The 16,927-nt window shown below is 32.0% G+C and overlaps 1 protein-coding gene across 1 annotated transcript; it reads right to left on the reverse strand.

Moving 5' to 3' along the window:
- Positions 1-4,080: 4,080 nt before the first annotated feature.
- On the reverse strand, positions 4,081-5,441 carry LOC123208448 (protein SENSITIVE TO PROTON RHIZOTOXICITY 1-like). The gene has a single exon (XM_044625989.1). The coding sequence runs from the start codon at positions 5,250-5,252 to the stop codon at positions 4,227-4,229; it is 1,026 nt and encodes a 341-aa protein (XP_044481924.1). The 5' UTR covers positions 5,253-5,441; the 3' UTR covers positions 4,081-4,226.
- Between the last annotated feature and the right edge of the window lie 11,486 nt (positions 5,442-16,927).

Raw genomic sequence — 16,927 nt, forward strand, 5'->3', positions numbered from 1 at the left:
CTCACGAGTCCAAGGGTGTTGCCCCCTACACCTCCCAGTCTCCTCTTACCGAAGAGCACGACCTTTGTCCATGGACTGGGCAACGAGACCCCCACATGTGTTGCCATTGCAATATATAGCCACAGTAGTCATCAAATCCAACAATTGGACACTCTAATATACAAAACTTAGGAGTCTTTAAGTGATGATTTTTAATTCCAGAATTTTATCAAAACTGGAGATATACATTTATTTATGCATTTTAACTTCATTTGCGGTTTATATCAACTGTTTATTTAAGCCCGACCACTCTCGTTCCTACATGTTCTGCCGGCTTAGGCCATTGATTTCAGCCTCTTAACTTAAGAGCTAAGAACTTGTTGATTTAATTTTTGAAAGAAACCAAGTTAAATGAACTCGAAAGCAAGAATATTTATTGATGGGATGAATCCGAAGCTTTAATTTGATTTTATAAGAAATTAAATTATTGAGCCTAGTATAATATATAATCTATCATTATTGGTAAGAGAACATACATTTTAATTGTTTTTCCAAGGCCAAATGCTAAATCCCACCAAGGTTTTATGAAATGACAAACTTCCACACTTAATCAAATTTTATACTTTCATTGTAAATAATAAAATTACACAATATCATAAATATACATGAAAGTTTAGGTTCCTCGAAAACATATATTTAACTAATTAATTAAAATTTGTGTATAAAAGTATATGATTTAAAAATATATAACTTTTAATCCTAATAAACTCTAAGAAAAGATTGAAGAAATACAACTCCAAACGGTCAATCCATTCATATAACTTGAAAAAAAAAAAAAAGTAAATCCCAATGGATGATAAAAGAAAACAATTAAAACAAGTCAATTCATACTATAGCCCGAAAAATTCAAAATAAAAAAGCCATATTTCAATTTAAAACATTGTCAAACATATAAAAATGCATAAAAATCATCAAAATATTGAGATTTAGATTAACTCAAAATAAAAAATAATAATAAGTAAAAAAAAATACATATATAATTATGTCAAAGAGTGTGTGTGTGTATACATATATATATATATATATATATAGAGAGAGAGAGAGAGAGAGAGTCAGCACATTTAATTAATAAATTAGATCCTTATCCACTTTTAATAGCCACAGTTATAAAAGGGAGAAATTAATTACATCAACCAGGTTTTTATATGATTTTAATGAACACTCTAAGATTGATTATATATATATATATATATATATATATATATATAGGGTTTTTATATGATATATAAGATTGATTTTCTCCAAATTAAAAATCCAATTCGGTTTGAAAAATTGTTAAACTAGTTTGGTTAACCGATTTTGAACGTTTTAACAATAAACTATGTTAAAAAATAAAGGCACATAAAAAGTTATCTGTTTATTGAAGGTTTATTACTCTTATATTTCTTTATGTGTTTTTGTAGGCGAGAGATGATTAACTGTGGATATAAGAGGAGCACATGTCAGCGAACCAAATCCCTTAAGGACGCTTTGGACCCCCTTAAATTTGAAACTTCTTTAAAATTTTTAGAATAAGCCCATTGTTGAGATAAGCTTGAATAATTGTTACAAACTTGTTAGACTTGAACAATTGTTTTAAGTTTATTAAACCTACCCTTGTAATAGACTTGAATAATCGTTACGGTCAAACCCACTTCTCATTTAACTATTTTAAGAAAATTTTAAAAAAATTTGTCGTTTCGGCCTCCAATTTCAACACAAATCAAATCTACATAGGCTATAACAAAAAACCTCTCAACCAATTCAACGAAAACAACCAAGAATCAAAAGATTTTAAGCATTGTTCAAAATCGAAACCCTAAACCCTAAACCGTAAAATCTTACTCAAATCTCAATAATATGAACAATAACTTGATTCAAATAAGATGACAAAAGATATTCTAACGTGTTGTGTCATTTTCGATTGTCGAAAACCACGAAAATCTTCAGAAATCTGGTCGACAGTGCGATGATAGTGGGACAGGGGAAAATTTCGAATTTTCCCCTATTTTTGAACAGTGATTTCACAGTGAGAACAGGAAAAATTTGCTGGGTTTATATATGGGCAGTTTCGACATTTCACAAAAGTTGGGTATTTTTGCTTTAATCTAAATTTTTTGGACAATTTTCTTAAACCCCCTTACTTTTGCCTATTTTCTATAATTTCCCTTAAGTGTAATTTACATTTTAGCATGGAGAAATAAAATATTATAATCTAAAAAGAAAATAATTGAAACGATTTAAATAATATTTCACTATTATAAAGAGGTAATGTTTAACGTTAATTTACTTGAAAATAAAAATTAATATTTATATCAATTTTCAAGTATTCTATAATAGTTTTAATTTGTACGTTGTTAAAGTATGTATATTATATATTATCATTTTCCATATAATCTAAATTATCACAAAGATAATAATAAAGTATTATTGACCAATATTGAATATTCATGATAAAAATAATGTTGTAATCTCAAAAAATTTATTATTAATTTTATAGATGAAGTATGTCTTTAGATGTATTTCAATATTTTGGTTTTAGGATTTCAATATTGAGTAGAATAGGAAATTATAGATTTACACATATATATTATAGATTTACCAGATTTGTTTGGTGGTGTTTTATATTATAATTAGGGTTTGATTCAAGTTAAACTAAACTCAAGTTTGAGCTTGTTGAGCTTCTTTTACAAATGTTCGAGTTCGATTTTGCACTATAGCTAAACAAAAAATGATTAAAATGATGTTGTTTTAATGTATATTTATCAAAATTTAAAATAACATTGTTTTAATTGATTTGTATCAATTTTTGTCTAAACTTGTAAGTTTGATGAGCTGAACATGACTCAAACTTGAGTTTGAAAATATTTAACTCTTAAATTTGAACTTATGTTTGAGTTACACTCATTTTGAACTCATTTGAGTTAAATTTATTTTTGATTTCGAATAAATTTAATTTGAATTTAATCTTAATTGTTATAAAAAAATCATAATTTTTGGTATAGAATTTAATATTCCAATAAGTGTTAGTATTAATTGATGAACAATGACAGAGGAACGGAAGTCTCCCTGGCGAAAACCCTGGTTTCGCCACTAAGAGGAGGTATTATAATGATGGAATTATATTTATTGTATTAATAGAATGACGTGCTATTTCCTTCCACTCCATTATTTATTGACTAGGGATGTGCAATCCTTTAATTATTAACGAGATGTACCATGTATTATTTAATAAGGGGTACATGACCCTGGTGAAGAGGTGTTTGAGATACCAGTTCTAACCAATGGAAACCATGTCAACAGGCAAGATAACGCCATTCTTGGCTTCATGTTTCGTAAAAGAAGACTTTATTTATTTTGTTTTAAACAGCTAATCTCACTGAATTGAGAAAGATTTGGCTAATGCTGGCTACCATAATCTTCCCAGCATGCAATATCATCAGAAGCTTCACAAGGGCATGTTAATGCTCCAAGATTAAAAGAAAAGGCAAGTGGAGCATATGCATTGATTGTTCCACTCGGCTTCTTCTCTGATTGGATAACATTTATAATAGAGATGACAATTCAATTCGTATAGTTAGGCCTTCAGTTGGTTTATCTACTAATGATGAAAGAATTCTTCGTTAAAGGCAAGAATGATAATAGAAAAAATTAAAATTTTTGTAAATTGGGAACAGGTCAAAAATGTGGATAAATATATTTTCAAACAGAGAAGATTAAAATTCTTATAATTGGAAATAAGTCATGAACATAGATAAATATATTTTCCCCTCCCATATTCGGTTTGTCCCTTATATATATCTTTAAATTCTTTGATATACCATTAAAAGTTTTAAATTGTTGTAAATATATTAAAACATATACTAAATATCTCATTATTTTTCTATCAACAATAGAGAAGAGAAACTCTAGAGAATTTTTCTTACAAAGATTGGGGGTGTGGGGGGTGTGCAAAGAGGAATAAAAATTTCCTATCTTAAGAGAACGGAGGCTAGGACGAAGATCTTCAATGTTCCTACGTGAGCACTATTTCTACTCAAACATATATGCGACCATCTCAAATTTGACCACATAACTCATAAGGATGGTTGGAATATTAATTAAACAAGCTCAACATTCATCATTATTACAACTCAAAACACCAAAAAACCAGAAAAGAGAATTTTCTATGTTACAACAAATCAAATAGCATTACAACCAGCATAAACTTAATAACAATGGCCTCCTCCTCCTCCATTCCAAGCAACTCCCAACACATCTTGCAAACAGTAATTCTCTACTGAAGCAAACTCATGAAGCAACCCATCAAAAAACCCTTCATCCAGATTACGATTACGCCCCTCCACTTCCATCTCCTCCTCTTCTTCCTCCTCTTCCTCCTCCTCCACAACACCATTCATTTTCTCCTGCACCTCTGGCAAGTGCCCTTCAAATAACGCCACGTGTCCAAACAGCTTGTCCTTCCTAGAAAAACTAGTCCCACATGAACACCTCCACCTACTCTCCCCACAGTGCTTGTAATGACTCTTTAGATCCGATACCACCGAAAAACTCTTCTTATTACAGCGCTCGCACGTGTACATCTTTGGACAATGGCTCCTCTTAAAGTGATTCTTCACACATATTACCGACTTCAACGCTCGAAACTTTTTATGCTTCTTGTTCCGATTACATCCCTCGTAAGGGCACGAAAACCTCGTCTTCTTCCTCCCTGAAACTTCCCCTTTATCGGGTTTCGCTAAAAACTCCGCCGTTTTGAACTCGTTCCCGTGTGCTCTCATATGCATCCGTAAATTCGCGTCTCGCTTGAACCCTTTACCGCATATATCACAAAAGTGTATGTGCTCGGCGAGTAGTTCAACCGCGTCGATCTCCACCACCTCATAATCGGATTCTGATTCAAACTCTTCCTGTTCCAATTTCAGCATCGTTTTCCCCGAGACAGCCAACGGTTCCGGTAGTGTTGACTGCTGGGGTGGTTGTGGGTTGGAGCAGGAGATAAGGGCGGCGCCGTTGATGATTGTTTGCTGTATGGCGTAAGAGATTTCGGCGGAGACCATGTCCATTTGTTGTTTGCTAATGAGCGTGTTGGAGTTGACTGATCGGGATAAGAAAGATTGCAAGGACTCCATTCTCGTTCTTAGAGCTGAGAGATTCAAGAGTGGAACCGTGGGATCCGAATTTGGCATCGGATATCCCGGCCAATTTTGCCGAGATTCGGCGAGATTTGACATCGTAAACACAAAACACGGAGAGACTAGACGACTTTGTTTGCTAAAAAGCTTGAGGGGATTTGTTTGTTTTGACCAGCATCTCGGAAGTTACAGTGTAAATTAGAGGTGTGACAGCACACCTGTCACCATGAAGGACGGTGATTATGTGGTGGGTGTGGGCATGAAGCTGTAGTGGCCGTCCGATTTTGTAAAAAGAATATGGTCCAATGGGATTTGGCATTGACTGATATATGACAGATAACGGGCCTCACAATCTTGGACGGTTTCAAAAGTCATCAAGACATCAAGTGAAAATACTATAATGCCACTAAGGATTTTATCCTAAATCTGGTTATTCGACAGCGATATTATTAACAAAAAAGATGATATTATTGATGCAAGTGTTTGGTTGGGTCCATCCATGTAGGCTCAAATTTAATGTCAGTGTCTACATTAAACCTGTCATTCAAAGGTTACTGCTGCAACTTTAATTGTGTAATGCGGCTAAATTTGTCAATCAAAGATTATATGTCAAATCAATAAAAGAAATATATTTAAAAAATATATTTAAATGTATAAAAATATAAAATAATAAGGTTAACGGTTAAAATCTTTCAGTTTTATTTGAAGATGAGATATGAATAACAGTGTAAAGCAAATTTCAATTTAAACGGGAGATTTAAACCTATTTACTGTATATTATAGTCTATTTATATTTTATATATACCTTTCATGAATAATAAAATATAATATATGTGAGATTTACACATTATAAAACTCATACCAAATAACATTAATGAATGTGTCTAAAATATGATAACTTTATTTTACTATTTGATCACAAGAAATTATACTATGTTGATATTATCCAAGATCGTCAACAATGGAGATTCATCTCATCTCGACTCCTCTAATTATACGTAAAGTACATTGAAGCCTTTACAAGAAAAGCTAGCTTTGAAGCTAAGCTATTACAAAAAATAAGTCTAGAATCTCATAACATAGGTCTATAGTTTGTTGCATATCTATTGTTATCGCACATTGATTGTTTAGATCTATAAGTAGCTTAGTTGCAAAACCAAGAGAAAAAGTTATGTAAAATGTTCAACCGTAGTTAAAAAGGAGAGTAGATAGTGCAACTTCACCTCTTCACTTTGCCTAAACCTTTTTGATCTAAAAGCACATTCTTTGGGAGCATGAAGGTTGATTATCTCTTTTCTTATTAAGCTGAGGAAATGACTGAGCTTGGAAACATTCGTTCTTTTGGGTAGAACACTTTCTCGACATCCTCTCACTATTTGCACATGACACTAATCGTTGAGTCTAACATGCTTAGGTGCACAACCTTTAATTGTAAAATTGTAACATCTACAGGTTTATCTCGAAGGAAAAATAGTTTTTATATATAAGTTGATTGATGTGTAAAGGATTTAGTATGGTTTTTATGTCAAAGTATGAATTTTTGTTGACACACGACTGTGTACGGTGTGATCATGCCCTCGTGTCATTATCACATCAATCGAGTAAGGAGATTCGACATAAAATTTAAATTGTGTAACACACGATCGTGCATGGGAGGTACACACTCGTGTGTGATGTTATGCAAATTCAGTTTTAAAAGGGCACGTTTATTTTTTTTTTAGAGATTTTTATTCCTATCTTTACACGCACAAACTTTCATAGAGAGAGAGATAGATTTCGAGTTTGATCATCCGACTTTCGTATGGTAGCTCCAATGGCATTCTTCGACAATCCTAAAGATAAGAAAGCCCATCCACTAGGTTAGTGGGATGCCTCTCTATGCTTGATTTTGTTATTCTTGATGAATGCTTATGGTTTCTTTTGCTAATTGTGTTTTATAATCATTATTCTATGGCTTAAGATTGATGTTAATTGATGCATAGATGGCATAGTTAAAGCCTTTATAATTTATGATCATAATAGATTGTGTTATAATGGAGTTGTCGTGCAAACCTCGTTGTCGTATGTGTGTTGTTGTTAATCTATTGGCAATGTTCTTGATTGATATTAGTTAAATTGCTAGTTGGAGACCAAGGTTTAGGTAGGCATTCTATTATATGATATTTGATTCTTAGTTTATTGGTTATGGTTTTCTTGATAATGGATGTGTCATGGCTAAATTTTGAGTTATGTGGCAATCATTTATGATTTTATTTTGTGGTGGTGTTTGAATAGCATTAAGAAGGAGGTATAAACACCTTAGGAATGCTTTGAAATAAGAAATATGTGTAGAGAGCATACTAGGGTGCAAATTTACGTTTAATCTTCTGAATTTTGGATTGATTACACGACTGTATGTTATGAGACACACGTTCGTATACATGAGTTCTAGGATCCTTGTTGAGTTTTTTGATGATCTGTTAACCGTTAGACATTGTTGATTGGTGAACGGTCAACTAGGATACATAGACTACCATGTATAGTTTTAGCACGACTATGTATAAGGTGAAATGACTAAAATACCCTTGCAAAGTGACACAATTAAGATGAGTTTTAAAAATGAAAATGTATTAATTAGTTGAAAGGGCACATGCTCGTGTGAGTAAGCATACCCCCTATGTGTATAAGAAAAATGTCATATGTAGAAAGGTCATGAGGAGTTTGGTTGTGTGCGAGTAAATAGATGGACACATATCTGTGTGTCAAGAAACACATACTTGTGTGTTTAGGGCATAATAAAGGAAAGAGAAATAGAATTGGCTAAGAATCTATATGTTGTCCTAGGAGTTAACAAAAAGATCTTGGTATGTAGTAGTATCCAATGTGCCTAAGAGATGAGATTTTAGCAATACATTAGATATGCATAAAGTGAAAACGAGAAAGAACCCCGGGTTTAGTTAAAGCTCGAGATACATGCATAATAGACATCCTAGGATCGTTACGAAGGGGCACCGTGAGTACACATTCCTTACACCGCCTGTAATAGAGCATGCCTATAGTATGTAATTGTACCTACAGTAGGATAACTACTCGCAATAGAACCTAAACGAGATTAAGTTTAGGTGTAGTGGAATAGAAAGAGATAACTCACATGACTAATGTGTCGAATCCTTGTATTCAATCTAGTCTGAACGGTTGTGACACCCATAGGTACGTCTTAAGGATAAGATAGTCTTCTTGCTTGAGTTAGCATGATTTTAAAAGTCAAAAAATGGGTTTTGGGTGTCATACAACCTTATATAGTAAGGTCATACCTCGTATGTCATACCATGTCAGTTGTATAAGATGAATCTGTGTAAAATTCAAATTTTAGTGACACACATCCATGTGTCTCTTGAATGCGGTTTCAATTTATAAAAGATATGTTGTTGTATTTTAAGAATTATTTTCCCAATCCCTAAATACACGAAACTGAGAGAGGAAGAGAAGGATTTCTAGACTGGTCATCCAACTTTCGTGTAGTAGCTTTGATGGCTTATTTTTGGCAATGTGGTAATAAGAAAAGAAGAAAGAAGGAAGTTTGTTTGAGCAATTGGTTTTTCTGTGAATCGAGGTAAATAAGGCCTATTATATAAGGGTTTAATTCAAATTATTGCTATTGTTTTGTGAACCTTAATGATGATAATTTCCATGATATTACTCAAGTTGCATAATCAAGATGTTGTTCATTATCATATTGCATGTTGAGGGTAAACTGATACATGGTGACGATTGTGGACATATGGTGAGACTTTAGGCATGTTTAAGGCTATTAGATGAGATAATGCAGTGCATATAAACCTTTGAATGATGGTTGGTATGTTGATTCTTGTTAGGTTAATCTCTATAGAGGAGAGTAGTGTTTAATTTCCAATTATATGCTTAGTTATAGTTTGGACATATGTGTAAAGAGCTTTGAGTTAAGATGAAATAAATGTTATTTGAAAATCCTAGTGAGCAAGAGAAACAATATGAATATGGTTTCAGTGATAAATTTAGTGACATATTGGTAAAATGCCTAAAAATCAGATTAAGAAGTAAAACTAGGTCATCATTATGAATTATGGGTTTGACACACGGTTGTGTGGCATGAGACACACACCTTTGTGCATGAATTCCTGGTTTTAGGTTATTTTTTGTTGTTTTGATGAGTATTGAATGTTGGCACATTAATGGTTAATTAAAACACATGGTTTTCCTATGTGTAGCCTTAGCATGATCATGTGTAGGGGAAAAATAACTATAATACCCCTACAAAGTGCCACATATGAGATAAGTTTAAAAGGGAAACTGAAATAACATCTGAAGAGAGCACACACCCTTACTAGTGAAGGCACACGTTTGTGTGTTTTGAAATATTAACACACAAAGATATACCACGAGGGGATAACTGTGTGCGTGGATTAAAAAGGACACACCCTCATATGTCCATAGATACACAGTGTATGTGCAAAGTAGAATAGAGAAAAGAAAGAGGGATTTAGGTTGAGAAGTTAAATGTCATCCCAAGTAATAATACAGATAGCCTAGGTACACAGTAGTATCCCACATGCCTAAAAGTTCAGTTATATTGAGGCATGAGACATTATGTTAGGTTGAAACGACCTAGCTCGTAAGACCTACTATTATGCGGATCTTAGGCTTGCCCACTGCCACCTCTACACATAATATAAAAATTGTTTGTAGGCTAAATTTTTAATTTAAATATATTTATATACATATTATAATCTTATGATGAAACTATCAAATTATATCCTTTTTCTTAATTCCTATGAATAAATTAAAAATAATAATTTTTTATTTCATCCTAATTAATCACGTAAATATAATAAAAATTTATGTGAGATAAAATTTATTATATTTATAAGGCTAAAAGACTATTTCTCACTCAAAGTATGCTGATTTTTCAAAGTTTCCTCCATTAATTTTGAAAATTTCATTTACCCATTCATGACTAGTTAAAATTAACGGAACCCTAATCCCTAAAAAATTTATCTCATTTTCTCCCTAAAAGTTTAAAAACTAATATTTTTTCCCCAAGTAAAGTTTGAAAAAATCACATTCTCCCCCCCCCCCCCCAGGGTTTAGTTTCAATATCCTATCACACTCTCTGACGTCATCACCGGTCGTCTCTCTCTCTCGATGGTTCCTTTTCCTCCGATGGCTTGCCTTGTCTTCTTCTAGGAAGACGATTCCTTTTCGCAGATGACATCTCTAAACGTTGAAGGGGTTGAGATGATGTTGAGGCAAGCCGTTGAAGGAAGGGAAACTGTCGGGAGGGAGAGACGGCAGACGATGACGCTAGAGAGTGTGACGAGATATTAAAACTAAACCATAGGGAGGAAAATGTGACCTTTTCAAGCTTGGTTTTCGAGAGGAAAGTTAGTTTTTTAAATTTATGGGGGAAAATGAAATCATATTTAAGTTTATTTTTAATAGTAAATATAAAATAATGATTTTACCCTTAAAATTAACAAATTTAAATGGTCATGGGTGGATAAATGAGGTTTTCAAAATTAACAGAGAAAACTTTAGAAAATTAACCTACTTTGGGAGGGAAATAGTCCTTTGGCCTATTTATAATTATTAACTATAATTAATATTATATAACTATATATGATCTCGTGATATTTAATATATAATTTCAATATAATTAAAGATATTATGACTATTCTATGATGAATCAAAATTATGTCAATTACATGACATTTAGTTCTATGCATACATATCTTAAGAAATTATTTTAAAATCATTTGGCCTATACTTCAGCTACTCATAAAAATAATTCATATAACGAATATTAATTCATTTAATAAATACTGTAGATTAAATTTTAGTTAATTTTTAATATTACAGATAAAATAATAATTTTATTTTTAAAATCATTAATTTTAATTATTTATAAGTGAATATTTGATATTTTTAAAATTAAGAAATAAAAACTTGGGATCAAAAAATACTGTGTGGGAATAAGTCCTATGGCCATTCCAGAAACATAACCCATGGCCACAGGAAAACTAGCCTACGCTAGGCTACGCTCTAAGTGTTCTGAAATCTAAATTGGGCTAAATTTAAATAAATAAGTCACAATTATTATTGCAAAAATTTAATCAGCCAGGCGTGGTCTCGCGTTCACGTTTCGGAAAGGCCAATTTTGAGGAGCCTTTTCGTTATAAATATTCTGCGGATTAATTATATAATAAAAGCACAATAAAAGAATGCAATATCCAATAAAAATTCAATAAAGTTATGCATATTTTTTTTTAGTACACAAATAGATAATTAAATAATTTTGAATTACTAAAAAAAACTATTACATATGTATTTATTTATATATTAGAAAATAGGTACACATATAACATTGCTTATAAAAGTACGTTGCACCAAAATTCACTAAAAATAAAAATGGTTTGGTGGCTAAACCGGAACATTGACCGAGAGTTTTGAGTTTGATATCCGGAAATAAGGTTCTCATAAATTTTATTTTTGATTAGAAGATGAACGACATGTCATATAAAAACAGTTGTTCAAAACACATATTCAAGAATTAAATGACATGATGGTTATAAAAATCAAAAGCAATCGACATTCCAGTTGAAAGATCATCCTTGACTTCTAGTCAGATCTTATATTCAAATCTAAAATTCACCACAAATTAACTTATAAAACTTCGATTTTAATGTTATATATCAAAATTCTTAGTTTTTTATTCCCAATTCATCTAAATAATAAGTTTAAGCAGAAAATATCTAAATAAATTGTGTCTCTCTAAAGCAAAAACAAATTAAACATGAAATTCATAACAATTCAACAACAAAGTAAGTAAAAGATAAAAAGCACTTTGATATCAAATATTGGACCAAAAATGGTGTGAAAAAAACACACACCCCCCCCCCCCCCCAAAAAAAAAAAAAAAACACTAATTTCTCGTCATTGCTTGAAAAATTAACTACATAATATCACTAATTACTTGTTGGAATGTCGTGTCTTCTATGTAATTTGATTTCTACCAAAGATGGTGCATATAATGTCTAAAACCGATGACCTAGAGACCTTTTTCATGAAGACTTTATAATCCATCCATCAAGGATTAAAAACTGAAGAAGTGGAAGAGTGGGAGTTATGGACAACTCAATTTAATCTCCGTTGTTCCTCATTAACTACTCTCACATAGAGCATTTTTATGGTAAAAAAACCATTAGAAAAGACACTGTGAAGATCACTTTCTATCTCCTCTTCTTCCATGGAGGATTTAAACTATGAACTTTACTTTTCCATCAGACTTAAGAGGAGGCCTAGACTCTCCTTAGCATAATGAAAAACTCTTAAAAAAAAAAAAAATTGAATGAAACATATACAAGTCAAGAAGAAGAATTTTATGAGAAGTATTTAGTTTGAGTCATTTTTTGTCTCCTTTTATAACAAAAAGTAAAGGAGTGAAGGAGAATTTATCATGTTCGTTTGTTAATTATCTATGAACACATTTCGACCATCCTAAGATGCAAAATATTATACATCCAATTGTATTCTACAAGAAAAGTGAAGCGATAAGATAGATACGATGTTCAAAGTGTGCGAAGTTAAAATAATACCAACTTACATAATCTAAAAGATATGGAAAAATCTGCACCCGGTAAAAGATCTTCAAAGTTATTCAAGTCCTTTTCATATTTCAAGAATTAGAGGACAATTGTTATACGGTCAAAATCTCTTCCCTGAAGTGAACTCTCAAATATAATTATACATTTTAATTAGTAGATAGTGATAACGTAGTAATCTAGCTAGCTAGTTGAAGAACCAAGTCTCAAAAACGGATGATCTAGCTTTTATGAGCATTAAAGTGAGATATAAGAACCACTCACATCATCATCTCATCAATAACTCAACATTAAATGAACGTTTTCTATTCAATAGTTTACAACCGCTGAAATCTTGCTTGAGGTACAATTACAAATGTCTTAACCAGCAACAAGTGACCAAACAACTGTTACTTCATGCTCCTTGAAGAAAAGAGGTCTCTCCAAGCTGAGGCTACATTTATTCTCTGCAGCACATCCTTCTAATGCTCATCTAACAAAAAATTAGCATCTCCTCGAAAGAGGATATTGCAAATGAATATAAGATTGTCTCTTATTTAAATTCAAATAGTGAAAATATTTTAGGAGGATTCTGATCAATAAAAGTTTGATTGTATTTTCCCTCCAAAGAATCTTCTTGTATATAGAAGGGGGAGGAGAGGAACAATGGACAAGTCGAGAGAGGCACAATGACAATCAAAACAAAAAACACAAGTTGCAACAAAATGTCATTAAAATGTTATTCTCTTGTACTACACCTATATCAATAATAGAGTAGTACTATATATATAACTTTGTATACAAAAATTACATGTTATTATATAATCGAATAGTTTTAAATTAAAAATAAAATAATATTCAATTACAAGGTGACATGTCAATGTTTGTGTATATAGTTTTATTGTTAGTAATAATATCGTGGACATAGACATTCTGATCATTGGATCAAATCACATTAAAAACTTTTATATCTTATTTAGTCTTTTTCTTAAATCTATTTATATTCTCAAATATCGTAGCAAACCAATCCAAGTTTTTTAGATACTAACCACTGCTATCACAGTTTATCTTACACATGACTCAAAATTGCATACATTAGTTGATGATGAAAAATCACACCAATACAATGCAGTGATCTCGCTGATCAGACTGAATTTATTTTATTCAAGTACAAATTAATATTACAAAGTATTCATCAAAGATCCTGGAAAATGATAGTAGAGATATTGACAAAAGCAAGAATGAGTCCTTTATTTGTAAGATTTTGAGCTAGCCCCAATAAAACTGATGTTTCAAGTCACAAGAATGATTCCCAGAAAGGTCAAGTGAAACAAACTTGAACAAGTGTGTGGATAGATAATAATCAAATAATTCCACAGAGTAACGATTTTATTGCGCCATTTGCATAAATAGCCCATTGAAAATGGCGGCAACTATGGTGGTGTGGAGTGAGCTCAGCGAGGACGTGGCGTGTTTTTGTGTTCGTCTTTGATATACAATCGTGGATAGGAGCCATTCTATAGTTGATTCTGCAAGTTCGGAATGATAGCGATGTTATATACCGCTTTTGAAGCTTGTTAATTTTTGTATACGAGTGTGTCAGGAATATATATTAAACTTATAAATATAAAAATTAAAACTTATATTATATAAAACTAATTAATTTGTGTTAATATTTAATCCACGTACTTATATACTACTTACTTTACTCAATTTTATTAAATATGAGACTTTTTTTTTTTATTTGAGTCTTTAACACTTCTTCTTAAATATAACCACCGTAGGCTAGTAGACCTGCTGTTTGGTTCAATCAGTCTTTGATTAGGTGTGTTGTCACTTGTATCAGCCTTTGAACAAGTCTTTCTTCCCAGTTCTTTGTTGCGATGCATAGAATGATTGTCAAGGAATATATCGCGTATTCTGTAACTAGAGAGGAGGATTTGGCTCTTTCTTTTATTTAAAAACTAAAATGGTTAATTGGACTCCCCATCAAAAGCCCAACCACCTTCATTAACCCACACTTATAATCCTTATTAATACTCATAATGTAAAGTTTGTCTATGTCTTTAATTTACGGATTAGGGTGTTTCATAGTCTATTGTAATTGAATCAAAATTAGAGCAGTTTTATGATTCTGCAATTGGTGTGAAATATTGATTTTGATTACATGAGTTTTATCAAGAGAAAGAGAAGTTTCTCTTGCTGCTCAACCAAGAAGTGTTATCCATTAACTGTGAAATCACAAAGCAAAGATCATTCATAATTATAAAACCATCTCTAGGTAGGAAACTTCCAGTAGACAAACTGAAGAAAAAATTCAATTTGAGATATCAAAACTACCTGAGACAGATATCCATCATAGAAGCTTAGCAAGATCTATTCCACAAAACATCTAACAAAGGTCGATGAGATAAAGTAAACAAAGTGATGCAGAGTCTAATCATTAAACTTTGTTCATCTCTATTTACCATTTCATCAAAAATTTAAAAACTCAAGAAACAGTATATAGAATAGAGTCATCATTGAGAAAATACATACAAATAATGATAAGGCAGATAAAAAAATCATTTAAAAGGTGCCGATCAACCACAAATCCAATAGAATCTGATGCAAAATGTTGGGAGCCACTGTCACTGGTATTCTCGAAGGTTATGGGGCACTTGTGCTACTGTATCTTCTAAAATCTATGACATTCTTGTCAAAGGAATTAGCTGGTCATTCAAAGCTAACAGATTTTATGACTGATTTTATGCCATTCATTTTATGGCTGATTTTATGTCATTCATTTTATGGCAGATTTTATGTCATTCTATAACTGATTCTATGGCAGATTCTATGCCATTCTGTGGCTGATTCTATGTCATTCTGCGGCTGATTCTGTGACAGATTCTATGTCATTCTATGGCTGATTCTATGTCATTCTATGGGTGATTCTGTGGTAGATTCTATGGCAAACTTTATACCTTGTATAGCTGTAATTATTGTTGTAAATTCTTTATATTTTCCTTATTTAGGATATACTAGCTGTAGGCTATTTTTAGACAGATTTGTATATGGTAGTTTAGCTATTTTTTAGAACTAAATTTCAGCTTGTATTCATAATATATAATGGGCATTCTTCTCCAAGAGGAGGACACCAGTTTTTGCTCAAAACTTTCTAAGATTATCAATTCTGTCCAATAATTCATTTCTAAGAATCATGGGGTCCCTATTCTATATTTGATGGTGATGTGTTTTTGCAGAGCTTGCACACTTTTTTTAGCCTAAATAGCTAGTTTTGTGCTTGGCATCTTTCTTCTAACAATCTTGGTGTTGGATCATATGTTTCATTTAAGTGCCCTAATGTCTTAAGATTCTTGTGCTGTAATGGTTATTCTTCTCATGCCTCCACTGTCTATTCCTGTAAAGATGGACATTTTACCAAATCACAGATACTTGACCAACTGCTCAGTTCAAGGAGTTAATACAGACAACACATTCGGGGACCATTTTTTTATTGGCAGATTCCTTTCACATTCACCAAGCAGCAGTCTCTGTTTTGCCAGTTTGTATCTACTCTGCTTCGCGGGAGGGTCCAAAAATCTCATATATATTGGTTAAGCTCCCCTTTAAAACTCTAACATAACAACTTTACATATTGAAAATCGTCATTCAACGAGGTTTTAGAAGAGAAATATCAATTTATGAATTCAAAGGATACAACTCAATTATGTATTCATGTAACGTTAAACTAATTTAATTTTATAATTTATAACATGTGATGATTCTTGGAATTTATATTGTTTCATCTACGAACTAATATTACATGTGGTATCAGAGCTAAATGTATTAGGTTATAAAATTTGAAAATTTAGGGATCAAATTAGTATTTTATTTATTTTGAATTAGGGTTTGCAATTAGGGATCAATAATACCTAATTCTAGGGTTTTAAGATTGAATTTCAATATGATAGGATTCTGCATTTAGTTGAATTTTTTGCGCTCGATTGAACCTGAACAACCATCAACCAACGATTTTGCTTCACTGCCTCAATTTGCAAAGAAATTTGAGGCACCTATGTCACTATTAGCATTAGCCATATGCCCATGCCTCTTCTTGGTTGACCGACAATGTTTTCAGGTTTTCAGACTCCTTTGAGCCTAAAAACATTGTTACTAGCAATCTAAATTGTCGTGACT

This window comes from Mangifera indica, chromosome 1 (assembly GCF_011075055.1).
Source record: "Mangifera indica cultivar Alphonso chromosome 1, CATAS_Mindica_2.1, whole genome shotgun sequence".
Lineage (NCBI taxonomy): Eukaryota > Viridiplantae > Streptophyta > Magnoliopsida > Sapindales > Anacardiaceae > Mangifera > Mangifera indica.